A 15,807-nucleotide genomic window follows, 5' to 3' on the forward strand; every position below is an offset into this window, starting at 1 on the left:
CCGTTGAACCTTCATTAGCTTTACTCCAGAACTCAGTGTGAGGAGTCTCTCTTTCACAAAACTCCAAAGTTGTTTCACCTTCTGCTGATGATATTTGTGTTGCTATTGCAAATCAAAAAGATGTTTCTGAGGTCTCTCGTTGCCTTACCCAGTTTGAGCTTGCTTCCACTGCAAGAGTAAATTGGAAAAAAGTTTCACTTTTTGGGTGGGCCAAGATGGCCTTCCCCGTCCCTGCCTGTTTTACCAGGAAGAATACAGGGGAGTCGTGAGAGGTTTAAATATTTCGGATTATTTCTCGGAGTTGAAGCGTATGAACAAAACAATTCGGACAACTTCCTGGAATAAATAAAATAGAAACTGGCAAGGTGGAAAATATTGCACCAGCTTTTCTCGTTTAAGACACGGTTGTCAATCATAAACAACCTGGTGGTTCCATTTATTTGGCATAAAGTTATCCCACTTGAACCTCCTCGATACTTGGTCACAGGCATTCAAAGGTTTCTGACTGATTTTTTTATGAGGTGGCCACCATTGGCTGTGCCCAGACGTGGTCTGCAGACCCCGAAATGCGGGTGGTCAAAATCTGATGCATATCCCAAGTCGAATAATGGCGTTTCAGATTTCCACGATAAAGCGCTTACTGCACAGTGAGTGTGTTCCTTGGCGACATCTCACAAACGCCTGGTTGCAGAAAGCAGAAGATCTGAAAAATGACCGTGAACATTTCCTCATCAACCTGCAACACGTTGACATGTCCCAGCTCCCCTGTTTTCATCAGAGCCTTTTGAATGCTTGGTCAGTCCTCGGAGTGCAACGTTTAGAGGTATCATACGATGCCCAAAGTTTGTACAGGAGCCATTAGTTCAGAATCCTTTATTCTCTGGAATTTCAACCTCCACGTCGTTGATGCATTGTTTCACAAATGTTGGAATAAACTGAGTGTGAGACCTGTTGCAGCCATCCTTGAACGCCTGGCTACCTGTTAGCTCACTTTCCTTAAAAATTGGTGTTCGTTCTGCTCGAATTGTGGAAAATGTCTTGAAAGCAGTAATTCAAACCTTTCTTCGACTAAACATCAGGTGGCCTGGGGTGGACGAAGTGTTAGACTCACGTCTCTATTTCAGTGAACTTCAACTTGCCTCAATAAAACAAGAGGGTGTGTTCTCCTCAAACTTCGAGGAAATTGGTGTTTCACATCATGGGGAAAACGACGATCTGCAAGATATGTTTGGAAGCATGTATACCTGGTTTTACAAAACTATTTAAAAATCGGTGGAATGAGATTTTACCTGCTGGAACTTTTTAAACTCCAGTTTGGAACAAAATGTATGGTTCTCCCACTCTTGGGTGAACTGGAGACCTGAATTGGAGACGAGCACATCAAGTCCTGGTCACACAGACATTACTCCATAAGTTTAACTATTCTGTTCTGATTTTTTGTCCTTTTTGTGATTTAATTGAAAATGTGGCCCACACTTTTATTGAATGTAACAGATTGGTACCCCTCTTTCTCTTCCTTCAACAGCTTTTCTATGAATTTAACTTTGTTTTTTCCTTTCCAGTCTTTATTTATGGAATCGAGTGAATTATAAGAGTAAACCAGTCCTCTCATTTTTGTCTTTTCTGTTAGGTATTGTTAAACTGGCAATTTATAAAACCAGGAAAGCAAGATTGAAGGGGAAAAATGTTAATGTGCTTTTGTGCTTTCAAGGTATGGTTTTGGTCTGAGTAAAAATGGAGTAGGCTTATCTTTTGAGCTTGGATATTGTGGGTGATCAGTGGTACACTGATGAGGTTTTGAGCATTTTTTCTTGATGGAATCCGGTTTGTAAAAGTGAAAAGTACTTACACTTACTTTTTGCATTTATGTATTATTCTGTGGTGTGTTTGACATTAACAGACACCCTTGCTTGTATTGCTTTTGTTGAATTTATTTTTGCTGTAAAATCGTTTGTATTTGTTTTTCTGGAGTGTGCTTTTTCTGGTGTGTTTTGATACTTTTATAATAAAAGTATATAAAAGTCTTTCTCTCTCTTTCTGTCTTTCTTTCTCTCTCTCTCGCTCTCGCTCTCTCTCTCTCTCACCCACCCACCCCCCACCTGGTGGTCGTTTGTTGGTTGGGTGTGGTGTCATGTTCCCTTGCTGCAGCTGCTCTGTACTGTGGTGAGTGTAGTTTCCTCCTTCCTGCATCCCATTTCCCATCCCCTCTTTCCTTCTCCTCCTTCTATCCTGCTGTGTTTGTTTCGTTTTTTCTCTCTCGTTGTGGTTTCTTCACCCTCTGTCCTTGAGAGAGAGAGAGAAAGAGAGAGAAAGAGTTCGAGTGAGCCGACTTGGGTGTGACTACCCAGTGTTGATGAGGCTTCATTAACGTTTTGTTTCATAATTAATTTATTTAGTTTTGCTTAGTTTTGACCTTCTTGCCTGATCTGAGGAAAGAGGTGTTAGTTAAATCGCCGTTATGGTGAATACACGTCCTCGGTATGAGGTGTTTGATAATTTAAGACAGAAACACGTGTTCGTGTGTGTTCCACCAGAAGGAATCCTCACTGAGGACGTCGTCCTTGCAGTCGGGAATATAATCGGGTTTGAACATGTTCGCGCTGAGTCGCGAATGAATCAGAAAGTTGTTGTGTTCGTGTCTCATGAAAAATCTGTTCACAATGTTGTGAGTGAGGGGTTAACCACCGATAAAGGTGTTTTTATGTTAGCTTCCCAAATGGATACTCCTGCAGTTAAAATCTTTGTGTATAATGTTCCAACATTCTTCCCGAATAATGTATTATTGTCTCTCCTGTGTCTTGATGGAACAGTTGTCTCGAGAATGTCAATGATCCCCCTCAGGAGCAGTGACAAGAGGAAAAAACACGTAATGAGTTTCCATCGACAGGTGTACAGGTACTTCCCGATGGTGGCGACGACACGGGGTTGAACATTTCGTTCAAGGTAAATCTCAACGATCGCCAGTATCAAATGTCTGCCTCGTTAATGTGCTTTCTCTGTGGAACCTTTGGTCATGTGAAACGTTTCTCCCCAAAGTTTCGTGTTTAACCCTCAACGGCACACCTGGGGTCAATTTGACCCAACATGCAGGTTTTTTGTGTATAAAAAAATATTAGCCCAATATCAGCCCATGGTCTCTGTTTATCCTCACCCCATATATGTATGTTATCGCTGTAAAATTTAGCGAATATAGGGTAACACATATGGGAGATATTTGCAGGTCAAAATAGTGGGGTCTATATGACCCACGCTGGGAGAACTCCCAAAAAACATTTACATTCATAACTATGAACACTTTATCCCGTTTTCTTTTCTGGAATTGTTGTTATTTCTCGAATAACAATTAAGGTGTTTCCCAATTGTTTTCATACTGTTGTAATCTGTATCATTCTGTGACAAAAAGGGGATTGGAACGGTTCCGGGAATTGCTCTTTCCTGGAAATGGGATATTCCAGAAATTGAAACTGCAGTTCCTAATGCCAGTTTATTAGCATTTTCCTTCAAACCATGGCCAACCAACGGAGAGCATGGTATTCTGTTGCTGATGTTCTTCGACAAATATTTGAAGATGAAAGTGACAGTGAGTCTTTATCTGATCCAAGCGATGATGATTCCTACATCCCAGATCAGGCTGCAGTCCGCGATACATCAGATGAAGATCAGGTTTCTGACGTTGATGAACAGCCAGATGAAATATCTGCTGATTCTGGACATTCTTACAATCAGTCTGATAATGACAATGCTCAGCAAGGCCAGGCCATAGCAGAAAGGCCACGTGGTCGCGGTCGTGCCAGGGGTCGAGCTGTGGGCAGAGGTCGTGCTCCTGGTCGTGGTGAGGGTCGTATTGTTCAACCAGCTGCCCCTACTGATAACCATTTGACAGGAAAAAATGGCAAGGTTAGCATACCGTGTTGTCTAGCTAATTGGCATCTGAGCCTAATTGTGTTAATTGGTTTGCGAAAGTTTGATTGACATTTTGTAGATCGAAATCTTGTGTCATATTGAATGTGATAATTACGGTATTTTCAGGCATGGGATGTCAATCCACCTGCACCACATAGACAAGAATTGCAAGACATTCTTCGCAACCCACCTGGTGTTACAAGAGCAGGTACCGTCCAGGAAATGGAGGCATCATATGATCTTTTCATAACACCAACTATTTTGGATATCATCATGAGAGAAACTAATAGGGAAGCAACTTGAGTTGATGCTGAATGGAATGCTGCAAACCCCAATAACGTGAAACAGTGGACGCCTCTTGCAATCCCTGAGTTGAAGGCCTTCATTGGGTTGTTACTCGTTGCTGGTCTACACCAAGCATATATGGAACCGATATGTGAATTATGGTCTCCTGAGACTGGAAGACCCATTTTTGCTGCGACAATGTCTCTAAATCGCTTCAAAAGTATGCTGAGATTTCTGCGATTTGATAATAAAAACACCAGAGCTGTAAGGAGAGCAACAGATAAGTTGGCTGCATTCCGTGATATATGGGAATTATTCCAGGATCGTCTGAAGTTATGTTACATTCCTGGACCAGATATGACGGTCGATGAGCAACTTGTCCCATTTAGAGGTAGATGTCCTTTTAGGCAATACATACCAAGCAAGCCTGCAAAATATGGTATAAAAATATGTTGGAACTGTGACGCAGAAACCTCTTATCCACGAAAGGGCGAGGTATATCTTGGTCGACAACCAGGTGAGGCCAGACAAGTTGGTCTCGGTTCAACTGTGGTGTTGAAGACTACTGGCCCTTGGCTTCGCAGTGGCAGAAATGTTGTATGTGATAACTTGTTTACGTCCATTCCTCTGGCAAAAAACTTGCTTCAACAACATACCAAAATTGTTGGAACTCTGCGCCATAACAAAGCTAAAATACCACCTGGAATGCAGCCTGCAAATAATAGACCCAAGCGTTCATCTTTGTTTGGATTTGCTGGTAATCTGACAATCACATCATATGTTTCTGCTGAAGGTAAGGCTGTTCTGGCATTATCCACCATGCATCACGACGAAACTACGGAAGGGGAAAAACAGAAGCCTTCCATCATCCTTCACTATAATGCCAAAAAGAGCGGTGTGGATAACATGGATTACTTGGCTACATTACTGTCCTGCGAGCGCAAATCAAACTGATGACCTATGGTCTTGTTTTACAACCTGTTGGATGTGGCTGGAGTTGCTGGATTTGTCATATGGATGTCTCTAAATCCTGAATGGGCTGCAAATGACAGAAAGGGTCGACGTCGTAAATACCTCAAGCAGTTGGCATAAGGCCTCACCAACGACTGGATTGACTTGCGCACTCAGAATGTTCATGTTCTCCAGCCGGCTGTAGTGACCGCATTACATCAACTTGGAAAGGTTGTTGCAGCAATCCAGAGACCACACCAGGCTAGAAATCCTGCCAGGAAACGATGCCAATTATGCAGAAGGCCACAGGACAATAAGACCTCAACTGTCTGCTCAAATTGCAACAAATATGTTTGTGGTACTCATTCTACCACTGTTACTACTTGTACAAATTGCGAAGCATAACTATAACAATGAACCTCATAAATCGAGACACTACAATGAAAAATGACTCATATTTCTTTCATTATTATGGAAACTGCCATATTTTAGTTTTGTATGTTATGCTGTTGCGGCTTTCTGTGTAAAAAAGTTAATTAGTAAAATGTGTAGCCATTCGCACATTAATTTCCGATTGTTTTTGTTACGGATATCACTAGATATTGAATACATTTCATATGTATCATCAACTTCTCAATGTTTTACACTGTTTTGTACTAACTAGGTATGATATATTTGACAAATGTTGCAACATTTGGCTTTTGTATCGACCAAATCAATGACCGTTTTGAATGGGGTCAAATTGACCACAGGTGTGCCAATGTGTGAGTTTTGGTATGGGTGCCATTGAGGGTTAAAGTGTGATGAAAATGGTCATGTCGATGTGGATTGTAAAAATTACCCCCGTGTGGGGGTGACGGTCATCTCTATCATACCACAACTGTTCAATGTTCAGTAATGAACGAAGACTACTGCGCAGTTCTACTACGCAGCTTGACCGCGCAGCTCCGTTAAAGATGACTCGGCATTTTCGCGTGTGCACGAAATTATATTTTGAAAATAAATGCCGAAGTTTACATTTCGGGTTTTGAAACTTTTGCACCTTTGGCGGAAAATGTATAAATATATAAATATACAAGGTCAGCTGTTTTGCAATGACACCATTCAGTAACTTTTACCATGCCCAGTAGAGAATATATAGCCTCCTGAAGGTAGGGCAGTTTTTGCAAAATTTGAAGTCACGTGACGCGAAAACGAATGCGAAATTCGAAAATCTGGCCTGACCAAATTTAGATATTGTCCCATAGATTCATTTGCCACAATCAAATTCAAGATCGTTTGAGAAATGGCGGAGGAGATGGAATTTGAAAATCGTCATTTTCGCAACTTCAAAGGCCTCGTGACCTTGACCTTGACCTTCGGTGACCTTGAAAGTCAGACCACCGTGTACGTATCATCGACCTCTATCAGGATCACTAATGAAAAGATTTCCCTCTTCAACTTCATTGTGAATGGACGGACAGACGGATCGAAGGACATCGACACCCATATTATTAGGTCATGCTCGAAGAGATGACCCAACAAGGATATAAATACCTCAAACCCCCATTGAAAGCAATGAAGTAAATCCCGTTGGTTTTACTGTTCCTGCTGTTCCCTCCTGCAGTGAGAAGAATGACAACAAGACCCCGGTACTCGGTGTGGATACCGATAGTATTTCACTTCCTGTTACGGTAAATGAGGTAAATCCAAACTTGTCGACTATTCCTGTGATTTGTCATGTGGTGAAGTAATGATTGAGGATCCTATTATTACTTCAGAAAAACGGAGAGTATCAGCTGTTGGTGTTTCTATGGTAGTGTGAAGAAGGTGGTATTGGAGAAGGACAGTGTAGCTGAAAATACACCTCAATGTGTTCCTCATGTTTCTACCTGTATTGGGAAAAAAGATCATGAAGTCGGTCCTGGAGTTGAGGAAAATACATCACAAAGTTTGCAGATTCTTTCTGAGAATATAAATTGTTGTTTGGGTGAAATAGATGGTGATGTTAAAGAAAGTGTTAAACCCCCAAATGAACTGTTACTATCACGAAGTTCTGTGAACGATCAGACAGTGTTTAACAAGTCCCTCTTCAGTGCCCCCTTCACCGATGGAAATTCAAAATATTACACCGGGATCTCCGATTGAATCGATATATCAGGCTCCACAAGAGTGTGAAACCAACATTTCAACTTCTACTGGGCATCATGACCTCCATGGAAATGATGGAAACACACAAGAGCTTTCCAGTGAACCTCCAGAGATTCTGAACATCCCATTAGTGACTTCGGAGGCTGAAATCCTCGACCCCTGAGGTACCTTGTCTGATTTGTCAGAACCTGATGAGGATGTTGAGGTGTCTGAGTTGTCTCAGCCTCCATCTGATCAGCCAATGATAGCTCCTCAACTGGTTCTTTCTTTACGAAATGAAACTTATAGACAGTGAAATGCAGTTATCAAAGATAAATGTCCTGATCTAGTTTCATTTATTCAAACTATCAAAGATATGATGAGAAAGGCCGATGACTTCTCCTTAACAAAGTCACAGTTTAACTGTGTCAGGAAATTCATGACGAGAGCCGGTGTTGAGGTTTCACAACACCCAACCAAACCCTTGGAATGAAGAAAATCACCTTTGGTACCTTATATATTAATGGTGGAGGTGAAAACCACAACCACCAAACTCAAGTGAAACTTTAATGAGACGGAAGAACATCGATATACTTTTATTACAGGAAACACACACAACTCACAATGTAGAGGATGGTTGGTGTCTTGTTGGGGGACAGTGTGTTTTTATCAAATGGTTCTCTATTTCAGCGGGTGTTGCTTTCATCCTGACACCTGGGCGAACACCTGAGTCATGTCTGTTCTGGGAGATTGCTAAAGGCCGGTTTATCTCTCTTGAACTAATCATTAACAATTTACATTTCGTTTGATTAGGTCAGTGAGCTGACCTCATATTGTTGTGGGCTGGGGGTCGGTGGTGAGGAACAGCCACCAGGTGGAGCAGGAGAGCCGTCTCCCATTAATCATTAATACATTAATCGAGAGAGAGACACAGAGCAGAGTTATCCAAATATGCAGGAAATTTACAGTGAGAAAGAAGCACTTAACAACTCTACTTAACAGACTGGAGCCACAAACACACACAAACACACACCCCCAGAGAAATGATGGCCGCGGCCTGTATTTGCACCTGCCCACCTCGTGCGGCCTGCTCGAGCTTATCCAGGAGCGGGACTCGGACCCGCCGCCAACAACGCAACACCAAGCACCAGGGACCAAGATCGACGCCACGGACGCCAGCCAGCATGGGAACGGACCAGATGAGAACGCCAGCAGGCAAGACGAGGATTCCTCTCTTTCTCCTTTACGACGGGGCGAACCTTCTTCCTTTCTACGAGGCGAACCTTTCTTGCTTTTTCGAGGCGAACCTTGCTTGCTTTTTCGAGGCGAACCTTTCTTGCTTCGACGAGGCGAACCTTTCTTGCTTCGACAAGGCGAACCTTGCTTGCTTTTTCGAGGCGAACCTTTCTTGCTTTCTCCGAGGCGAACCTTTATTTCTTCGACAAGGCGAACCTTGCTTGCTTCGACGAGGCGAACCTTTATTTCTTCGACGAGGCGAACCTTTATTTCTTCGACGAGGTGAACCTTTCTTGCTTCGACGAGGCAAACCTTTTTTGCTTCGACGAGGTGAACTTTTCTTGCTTTTTCTCGACTGCTCGCCACCTCCTCTTATCCTCCCCCTCCCCCACAGGTCGAGGGCCCTGCTCTGAGGGACTCGCTTCCGGATTGGACGAGGGAATCACACTACCAACCTCACTACACCACGGACCCTTTCCAGTGATGATCACAAAGGGTTCACTAATTACAGAGGAACAATTCACACACAAAACGGTGAACACGTGACCAAACGGACGAACCGAACATGGAGGGTTTCAGGAACTGAGGGACGGGAAGGCGGGAAAACGAGGAGGGAGGAAATCTATGAATCCCACATCATCTCTTATAACGATCACGTGTTCATGGTGTTCAGAGGGTAAATTAAATCACAGCATCACTCACACACTCGAATCGTGTAATTACAAACACTCGTGAAGGTAAATTAGAGAGTGGTGTAAATGACAGGCCGCACTACTCCAAAAACGCGAGAACAGAGCACGAGGAAAAGGGAGTTTACAGGAAATTAAACATGGAGTTTATTTATAAACCTGTGATGGGAATTCACTAATCCGTGTTCAGGGAAACAGAACAAGAAGAAGAACAAAAACCTCAATAACAGTTGAGGACTCACCCAAGAATCTCCAAGTTGTTGATGTTCTTCAGATCCCTCAGGATGGGCCCAGACTTGGTACTCAGGTTACATCCCATTAACCTGTGAAGAGATAAAAACTCCAAGGAGTGAAACAAAGAAACATCAGTAGAAAGTTCTAGATAACTAGTTCTATTAGAAGGATCTTTGTTACACGTTAAGAGATAATTAAATAACCTGAAAAGAAACAGGTTTTAAGGTCACGTGACCGATAATAGTACAAACCCCATTTTTTTTTTTTTTTGTATACCTTGGTCGAGGCTCGTATGAGAGCTAACACACAACTCACAGCAAGGAGGCATGAGACAAGAGGGGCGGGAGTGGAAGGGACAAAACAGTGGGGAACAGACACATTAGGTGAACTGTGGAAGGGAGAGGGATGGGGATGGGACGGGGAACATGGCGAAGAGAAGATGGACATTTCAGGGACTTTCAGGAAGGAAAGCAGGAGAAATGAAGGAAGTGGGCTTGGGTGGATTATCGGGGGTAGAAAAGATCGAGGATTTGGATGGGGGAAGATAAGAGGTGGTGGTGAACAGCTGTTTTGAAAGCCTGGAGGGAAGAATGGGAAAGAATAGAGTGAGGAAGTTTATTCCAAAGGCGGGAAAAAAGAGGAATGAAAGAGTGAAGATGAGCAGTGATTCGTGATTTTGGTAGTTTTACCAGAAGGGGGTTGTTGGCGGACCTTGAGCGCCCTGTGGAAATGTAGTGGGGACAAATCGCTGAGAGAGCAGGGGAGGCAAGGCTGGAGAGGAGTCGGTAGAAGACAGAAAGACCACCGACCAACCTGCGGTGATTGAGTGAGAGGCCCAAAGACTCAGCTTCATTGCGGGAGATGCCGATGATCTTAAATGCCCTGGTTTCGACAGCGTGAAGCCGACAAAGGTGGGAAGCAGGAGCACCAGCCCAGAGGGGAGAGCAGTACTCCATCAGGCTACGGACAAAAGCTTTGTAAGTGGTCAGGACCTCAAGAGGGCTGAGGAAGGACTGAGCACGACGGAGGATTCCCAGTCGGCGACTGGCTTTTGAGGCGAGGTTGGAAATGTGACTTTCCCAGGAAAGGTCATGGCAGATAGTGAGACATAGAAGCTTTAAAGAAAAGACTTCTTCCAGAGGATTGTTGAGAAAGTGGATGGGGGGGTTTTGTAAACGGTCCTTTCGAAGAGACATAGTGAGAGTGTGAGATTTGTCTGGATTGAAAGACATGTTCCACGTGTTGGACCAGTTTGTGATTTTATCCAGATCTGCAGTGAGTGAAGAAGCTGCTGCTTGCCGGTCTGAGGGATGACAGATGGTACGGCAGAGGGTGGAGTCGTCGGCAAAGAGAAATAGAGGATTTTCCAGAGTCGGAGAGATCATTGATGAAAACCAGAAAAAGAACAGGGCCCAGAACGCTACCTTGAGGAACTCCAGCCTGCACAGGAAGAGGGGATGAAAGAACTCCATTTAGGGCCACACGTTGACTGCGACAGGAGAGGAAGTCTGCGAGCCATGAGTGGAGATGGCCTTGAATACCATGGGAAGAGAGTTTGGTGAGTAGGGCAGGGTGCCAGACTGTGTCAAAAGCACGTGATATGTCCAGGGATACGGCTCGGATTTCCTGTCTGGCATTGAGGACCTCCATCCATTGATGGGAGAGCAGAAGCAGCATATCCAGGGTAGAGTGACCTGGTCTGAAACAAAATTGATGATTGGAAATCAAGCCATTGGAGAAGAGGAAGGATTTCATATCTGAGGCGATAATGGATTCCATCACCTTGCTGATGATTGGGAGAAGGCTGATTGGTCTGTAGTTACAGGGATCTGTTTTTGCACCTTTTTTATGCAGGGCAGTGATGTTAGCAGATTTCCAAGCAGATGGCAGATGACCTTAGGCAAATGAGAGGGTGAATAGAACAGAGAGAGGGTGAGCAAGAGCAGAAGAGCAGGCTTTGAGGACACGTGGGCTGATGCCGTCTGGACCGGTTGCAGAATCTGACTCGAGGTTTGAAAGCAAGCTCTCCACCTTGTCAGGAGAAAAGGATACAGAGTCCAGGGACAGTTGGGTGCGACTGGGTAAAGTGGGTAGAGATAGTGATGGGTTTAGGACACAAGATTTAGCTGCAAACACCGAGTTTAGACATTCAGCTTTATCACGTGTGGAATCAGCAGTGCGGCCATTTGAGGTAAGGGAGGGGATGGAGGGGGAACATACACCAGAAACAGATTTGATTAAACGCCACCAGGATTTTGAGGAGGGAGAGAGGTTTGAGAGTTCAGACTTGAGATGAGAAAGATGTTGTTTTCTGGCTCTCCTGAGGGTAGATACACACTTGTTCCGAGTTTTGTGGAAAGAACTGAGATTGCCCTCAGTTGGGTTTGCTTTCGATGAGGCAAAGGCAAGTTGTTTCAGGACAACTGCCTCGCCACAAGCTTCAGTAAACCAAGGGCGGGAGGAAGGGAAGGACAACTGAACACGAGAGGGGATAAATCTGTGCATGAGGGAGAGCAAGTTTCCTTGAAAGAATTCCCAGGATGAGTTGATGTTTGAGAAAGTAGTGATAGGAGACCAGTCTGTAAGTTTGATGGCTGCTCGGAGACCCTGCCAGTCGGCTTGAGTGAAATGCCAGACTCGACGGCGGTGAGGTGGTTCTCTGATAACAGCCAGAGAGATGTCCACTTTAACAAGGACGTGGTCAGAAGAACCAATTGGAGCGAAGGAAGAGCAGCAGATATTGTCAGGGAAATTTGTCAAAATCAGATCCAGAAGAGATGGAGTACCATTGGAGTACCCATTTCCGTGAGACATCGTCCCCTGGATCGTGGGAACAAGTTTGTACAAAAGAGAAATAAATAAATAAAACATCTCAATGAACAGGTTTGAGTAATATTAACGGGGAGGGGGGGGAGGAAATGGGAACGGAATGGTGCGGACGAGGTTCGTTATTCTGACTTGGTTTGGTTGTGTGAAGTTTGAATGTTTGTTGAAGAAGATAATGAGGTGGAAAACTGGATAAATTCACTTTCAATCATTGAGGGAGGGAGAGTAATCCAGGAATCCACATCAGTGATTGATTTCCTTGTTTGATCCAACGAACCAGGTGTGTGTTCCATATGGACGGTTCATACAGGTGAACAATCCTCTATTATTACCGAATATAAAAACATCAAACACTCGTGAAATATCATAAACAATCAAACATTGGAAACAACAATGTAAAATACCCTCCACACCGCTACCCCCAACAACCCCCCCACCACCCCTAACCCCCCTGCCCCCTCCACTCTCCTTCGACCCCCTCTGCCTTTTTTCATTCCATGGCCACAAAATGTGGAAAAATTCCGACACCACGATGACTATTATTATTATTATTATTATTATTATTATTATTTTGATGACCCATTATATATAGTAAGTAATGTTTAGTGTGATTTGGTTTGTATAACCCTGTGTGTGTTTGTGAAGGAAACGAAATCACAGTTTGTACACGAATCCCCTCCATCATGATGTTTATTTATATCCAAGACCTTCATATTCATCAGATTCTTCTTCATCAAACATATTGTGGTTATTGTTGTTGAGGCACTCAGTCTGCAACCACACGCATCACCGCAAGGTCCGCTGTGTTTTCTACCTGTGCAGCGTGGTGACACACCTTTGTTTGTTTTACATGTTCATGGTGATACCTGGGTGCAGGTAGATGGTTCAGGTTGTTAAAAAAAACGTTGAGGGTGTGACACAGACATGACGCTCCAAACGATCTCTTCATTCTAAGATTTCTCGTTTTAAAAAAAAAGATCAATTCCCCCCAAAATCCTCCAATTACAGCCCCCCCTCCCCTCTCTGAAGGTGCACCATCGGCACCACGTGGTACGATCACCTGAGTTCGACACCACGAGTCCAACGTTGGTGTTTAAATGGTGTAAATGGATCATTCGGGGTTTGGACCCAAAATGATCCAGAAACGTCACGTTGAGAGTTCAGGTTCACCTTGATGTTTTCTTCTTCTTCTTCACCGTTACAACTTCATCTTCACTTTAACCCTCATTTACCAAGGTCCACAAACATATCGATCACGTGATCTCAGAGAACATTCTTCGTTCCTTTTGCATTGACGAACCTTCACCACAAGAGAATGAAACGTTGAATGTTCAGAATGATTTATGTGAAGCCGTTTATCATTCCACGAGTGGTGTATCAATCATTGTTCCTCATTCCCTCTTCATTCACCCCAATGATCCCCACACAGAACCAGCTGGCCCTTCCATTCCCCTCTCTGAACACAAGTGAAGTACAAAGTTCAACCAAAGGTTAATAATGGAGGTCAAGGTTCACCTGGAGAACGTCAGGGACACGATCAGGGATTATGACGTCACGATGTTTTATTTCCCCCCCAAAATCCCCTTCCCACTCACCTGAGGATTCGTAACTTTGTTTGTGATTTCAGACCCTCCATCAACCCCTCCAGTCCCTCATCACCGATGGGATTCCAACTCAAACTGATGGTAAAGGAGGGAAAGAGAAAAATCCTGAGATTATCATTCTGTTAACAACATGGAGAACATTGGGAATACTTTCACCATTTAAATAGTTATGTTTGTAAATCATATCAACACCAGATAATGATGGGATTATAACCCAGTCCTTCGAAATAAACAATTATATAATTATGGGATTATAACTCAGTCCCTCTACAGAAACCATTATATAATGATGGGATTATAATCCAATCCCTCCACATAAACAATTATATAATTATGGGATTATAACCCAGTCCCTCCACAGAAACAATTGTATAATTATGGGATTATAACCCTATCCCTCCACATGAACAATAATATAATAATGGGATTATAACCCTATCCCTCCACATAAACAATAATATCATGATGGGATTATAACCCTATCCCTCCACATAAACAATAATATAATGATGGGATTATAACCCTATCCCTCCACATAAACAATAATATATTGATGGGATTATAACCCTATCCCTCCACATGAACAATAATATAATAATGGGATTATAACCCTATCCCTCCACATAAACAATAATATCATGATGGGATTATAACCCTATCCCTCCACATAAACAAAAAATATAATGATGGGATTATAACCCTATCCCACCACATAAACAATAATATAATGATGGGATTATAACCCTATCCCTCCACATAAACAATAATATAATGATGGGATTATAACTCTATCCCTCCACATAAACAATAATATAATGGTGGGATTATAACCCTATCCCACCACATAAACAACAATATAATGATGGGATTATAACCCTATCCCTCCACATAAGCAATATTTACCTTCGCAAACTTTGTTGCGAAGGTTATGTTTTGATCGCTGTGTATTATTTATTTATTTGTGAATATGTGCGTTTGTTTGTTTGTTTGTTTGTTATTCGCATACCTCCAAAAGTATTGAACTGAATCGCAGCAAATTTGTTGGGATGATTGGTTATTATCTGAGGACCATTTTTTTTTTTTTTGTATACCTTGGTCGAGGCTCGTATGAGAGCGAACACACAACTCACAGCAAGGAGGCATGAGACAAGAGGGGCGGGAGTGGAAGGGACAAAACAGTGGGGAACAGACACATTAGGTGAACTGTGGAAGTGAGAGGGATGGGGATGGGACGGGGAACATGGCGAAGAGAAGATGGACATTACAGGGACTTTCAGGAAGGAAAGCAGGGGAATTGAAGGAAGTGGGCTTGGGTGGATTACGGGGGTAGAAAAGATCGAGGATTTGGATGGGGGAAGATAAGAGGTGGTGGTGAACAGCTGTTTTGAAAGCCAAGAGGGAAGAATGGGAAAGAAGAGAGTAAGGAAGTTTATTCCAAAGGCGGGAAAAAAGAGGAATGAAAGAGTGAAGATGAGCAGTGATTCGTGATTTTGGTAGTTTTACCAGAAGGGGGTACTTGGCGGACCTTGAGCGCCCTGTGGAAATGTGGTGGGGACAAATCGGAGAGAGAGCAGGGGGGGGCAAGGCTGGAGAGGAGTCGGTAGAAGACAGAAAGACCACCGACCAACCTGCGGTGATTGAGTGAGAGGCCCAAAGACTCAGCTTCATTGCGGGAGATGCTGATGATCTTAAATGCCCTGGTTTCGACAGCGTGAAGCCGAGAAAGGTGGGAGGCAGGAGCACCAGCCCAGAGGGGAGAGCAGTACTCCATCAGGCTACGGACAAAAGCTTTGTAAGTGGTCAGGAGCTCAAGAGGGCCGAGGAAGGACTTTGCACGACGGAGGATTCCCAGTCGGCGACTGGCTTTTGAGGCGAGGTTGGAAATGTGACTTTCCCAGGAAAGGTCATGGCAGATAGTGAGACCCAGAAGCTTGAAAGAAAAGACTTCTTCCAGAGGATTGTTGAGAAAG

The 15,807-nt window shown here is 43.5% G+C and overlaps 2 protein-coding genes across 31 annotated transcripts in view; one reads left to right on the forward strand and one right to left on the reverse strand.

Moving 5' to 3' along the window:
• The window catches only part of LOC147033690 (NACHT, LRR and PYD domains-containing protein 12-like), a 1,146,930-nt gene that overhangs the window by 861,174 nt on the left and 269,949 nt on the right, over nt 1–15,807 (forward strand). The window lies entirely within an intron of this gene.
• The window catches only part of LOC147033697 (NACHT, LRR and PYD domains-containing protein 12-like), a 517,878-nt gene that overhangs the window by 54,521 nt on the left and 447,550 nt on the right, over nt 1–15,807 (reverse strand). For 8 of the 9 annotated variants that reach the window (XM_085871815.1, XM_085871813.1, XM_085871821.1 and 5 more), the window contains 2 exons: nt 13,829–13,912; nt 9,416–9,496 (listed from right to left, as the gene is read on the reverse strand). The exons of the other annotated variant lie outside the window; for it this stretch is intronic. In XM_085871815.1, the coding sequence (XP_085727941.1) occupies nt 9,416–9,496; nt 13,829–13,912 (165 nt within the window). The remainder of the gene's footprint in view (nt 1–9,415; nt 9,497–13,828; nt 13,913–15,807) is intronic. 9 annotated transcript variants of the gene reach the window in all.

The sequence above is a fragment of the Eptatretus burgeri genome, chromosome 2 (assembly GCF_056783735.1).
Source record: "Eptatretus burgeri isolate ZD-2024b chromosome 2, Ebu_testis_v1, whole genome shotgun sequence".
In the NCBI taxonomy this organism is placed as follows: Eukaryota; Metazoa; Chordata; class Myxini; order Myxiniformes; family Myxinidae; genus Eptatretus; species Eptatretus burgeri.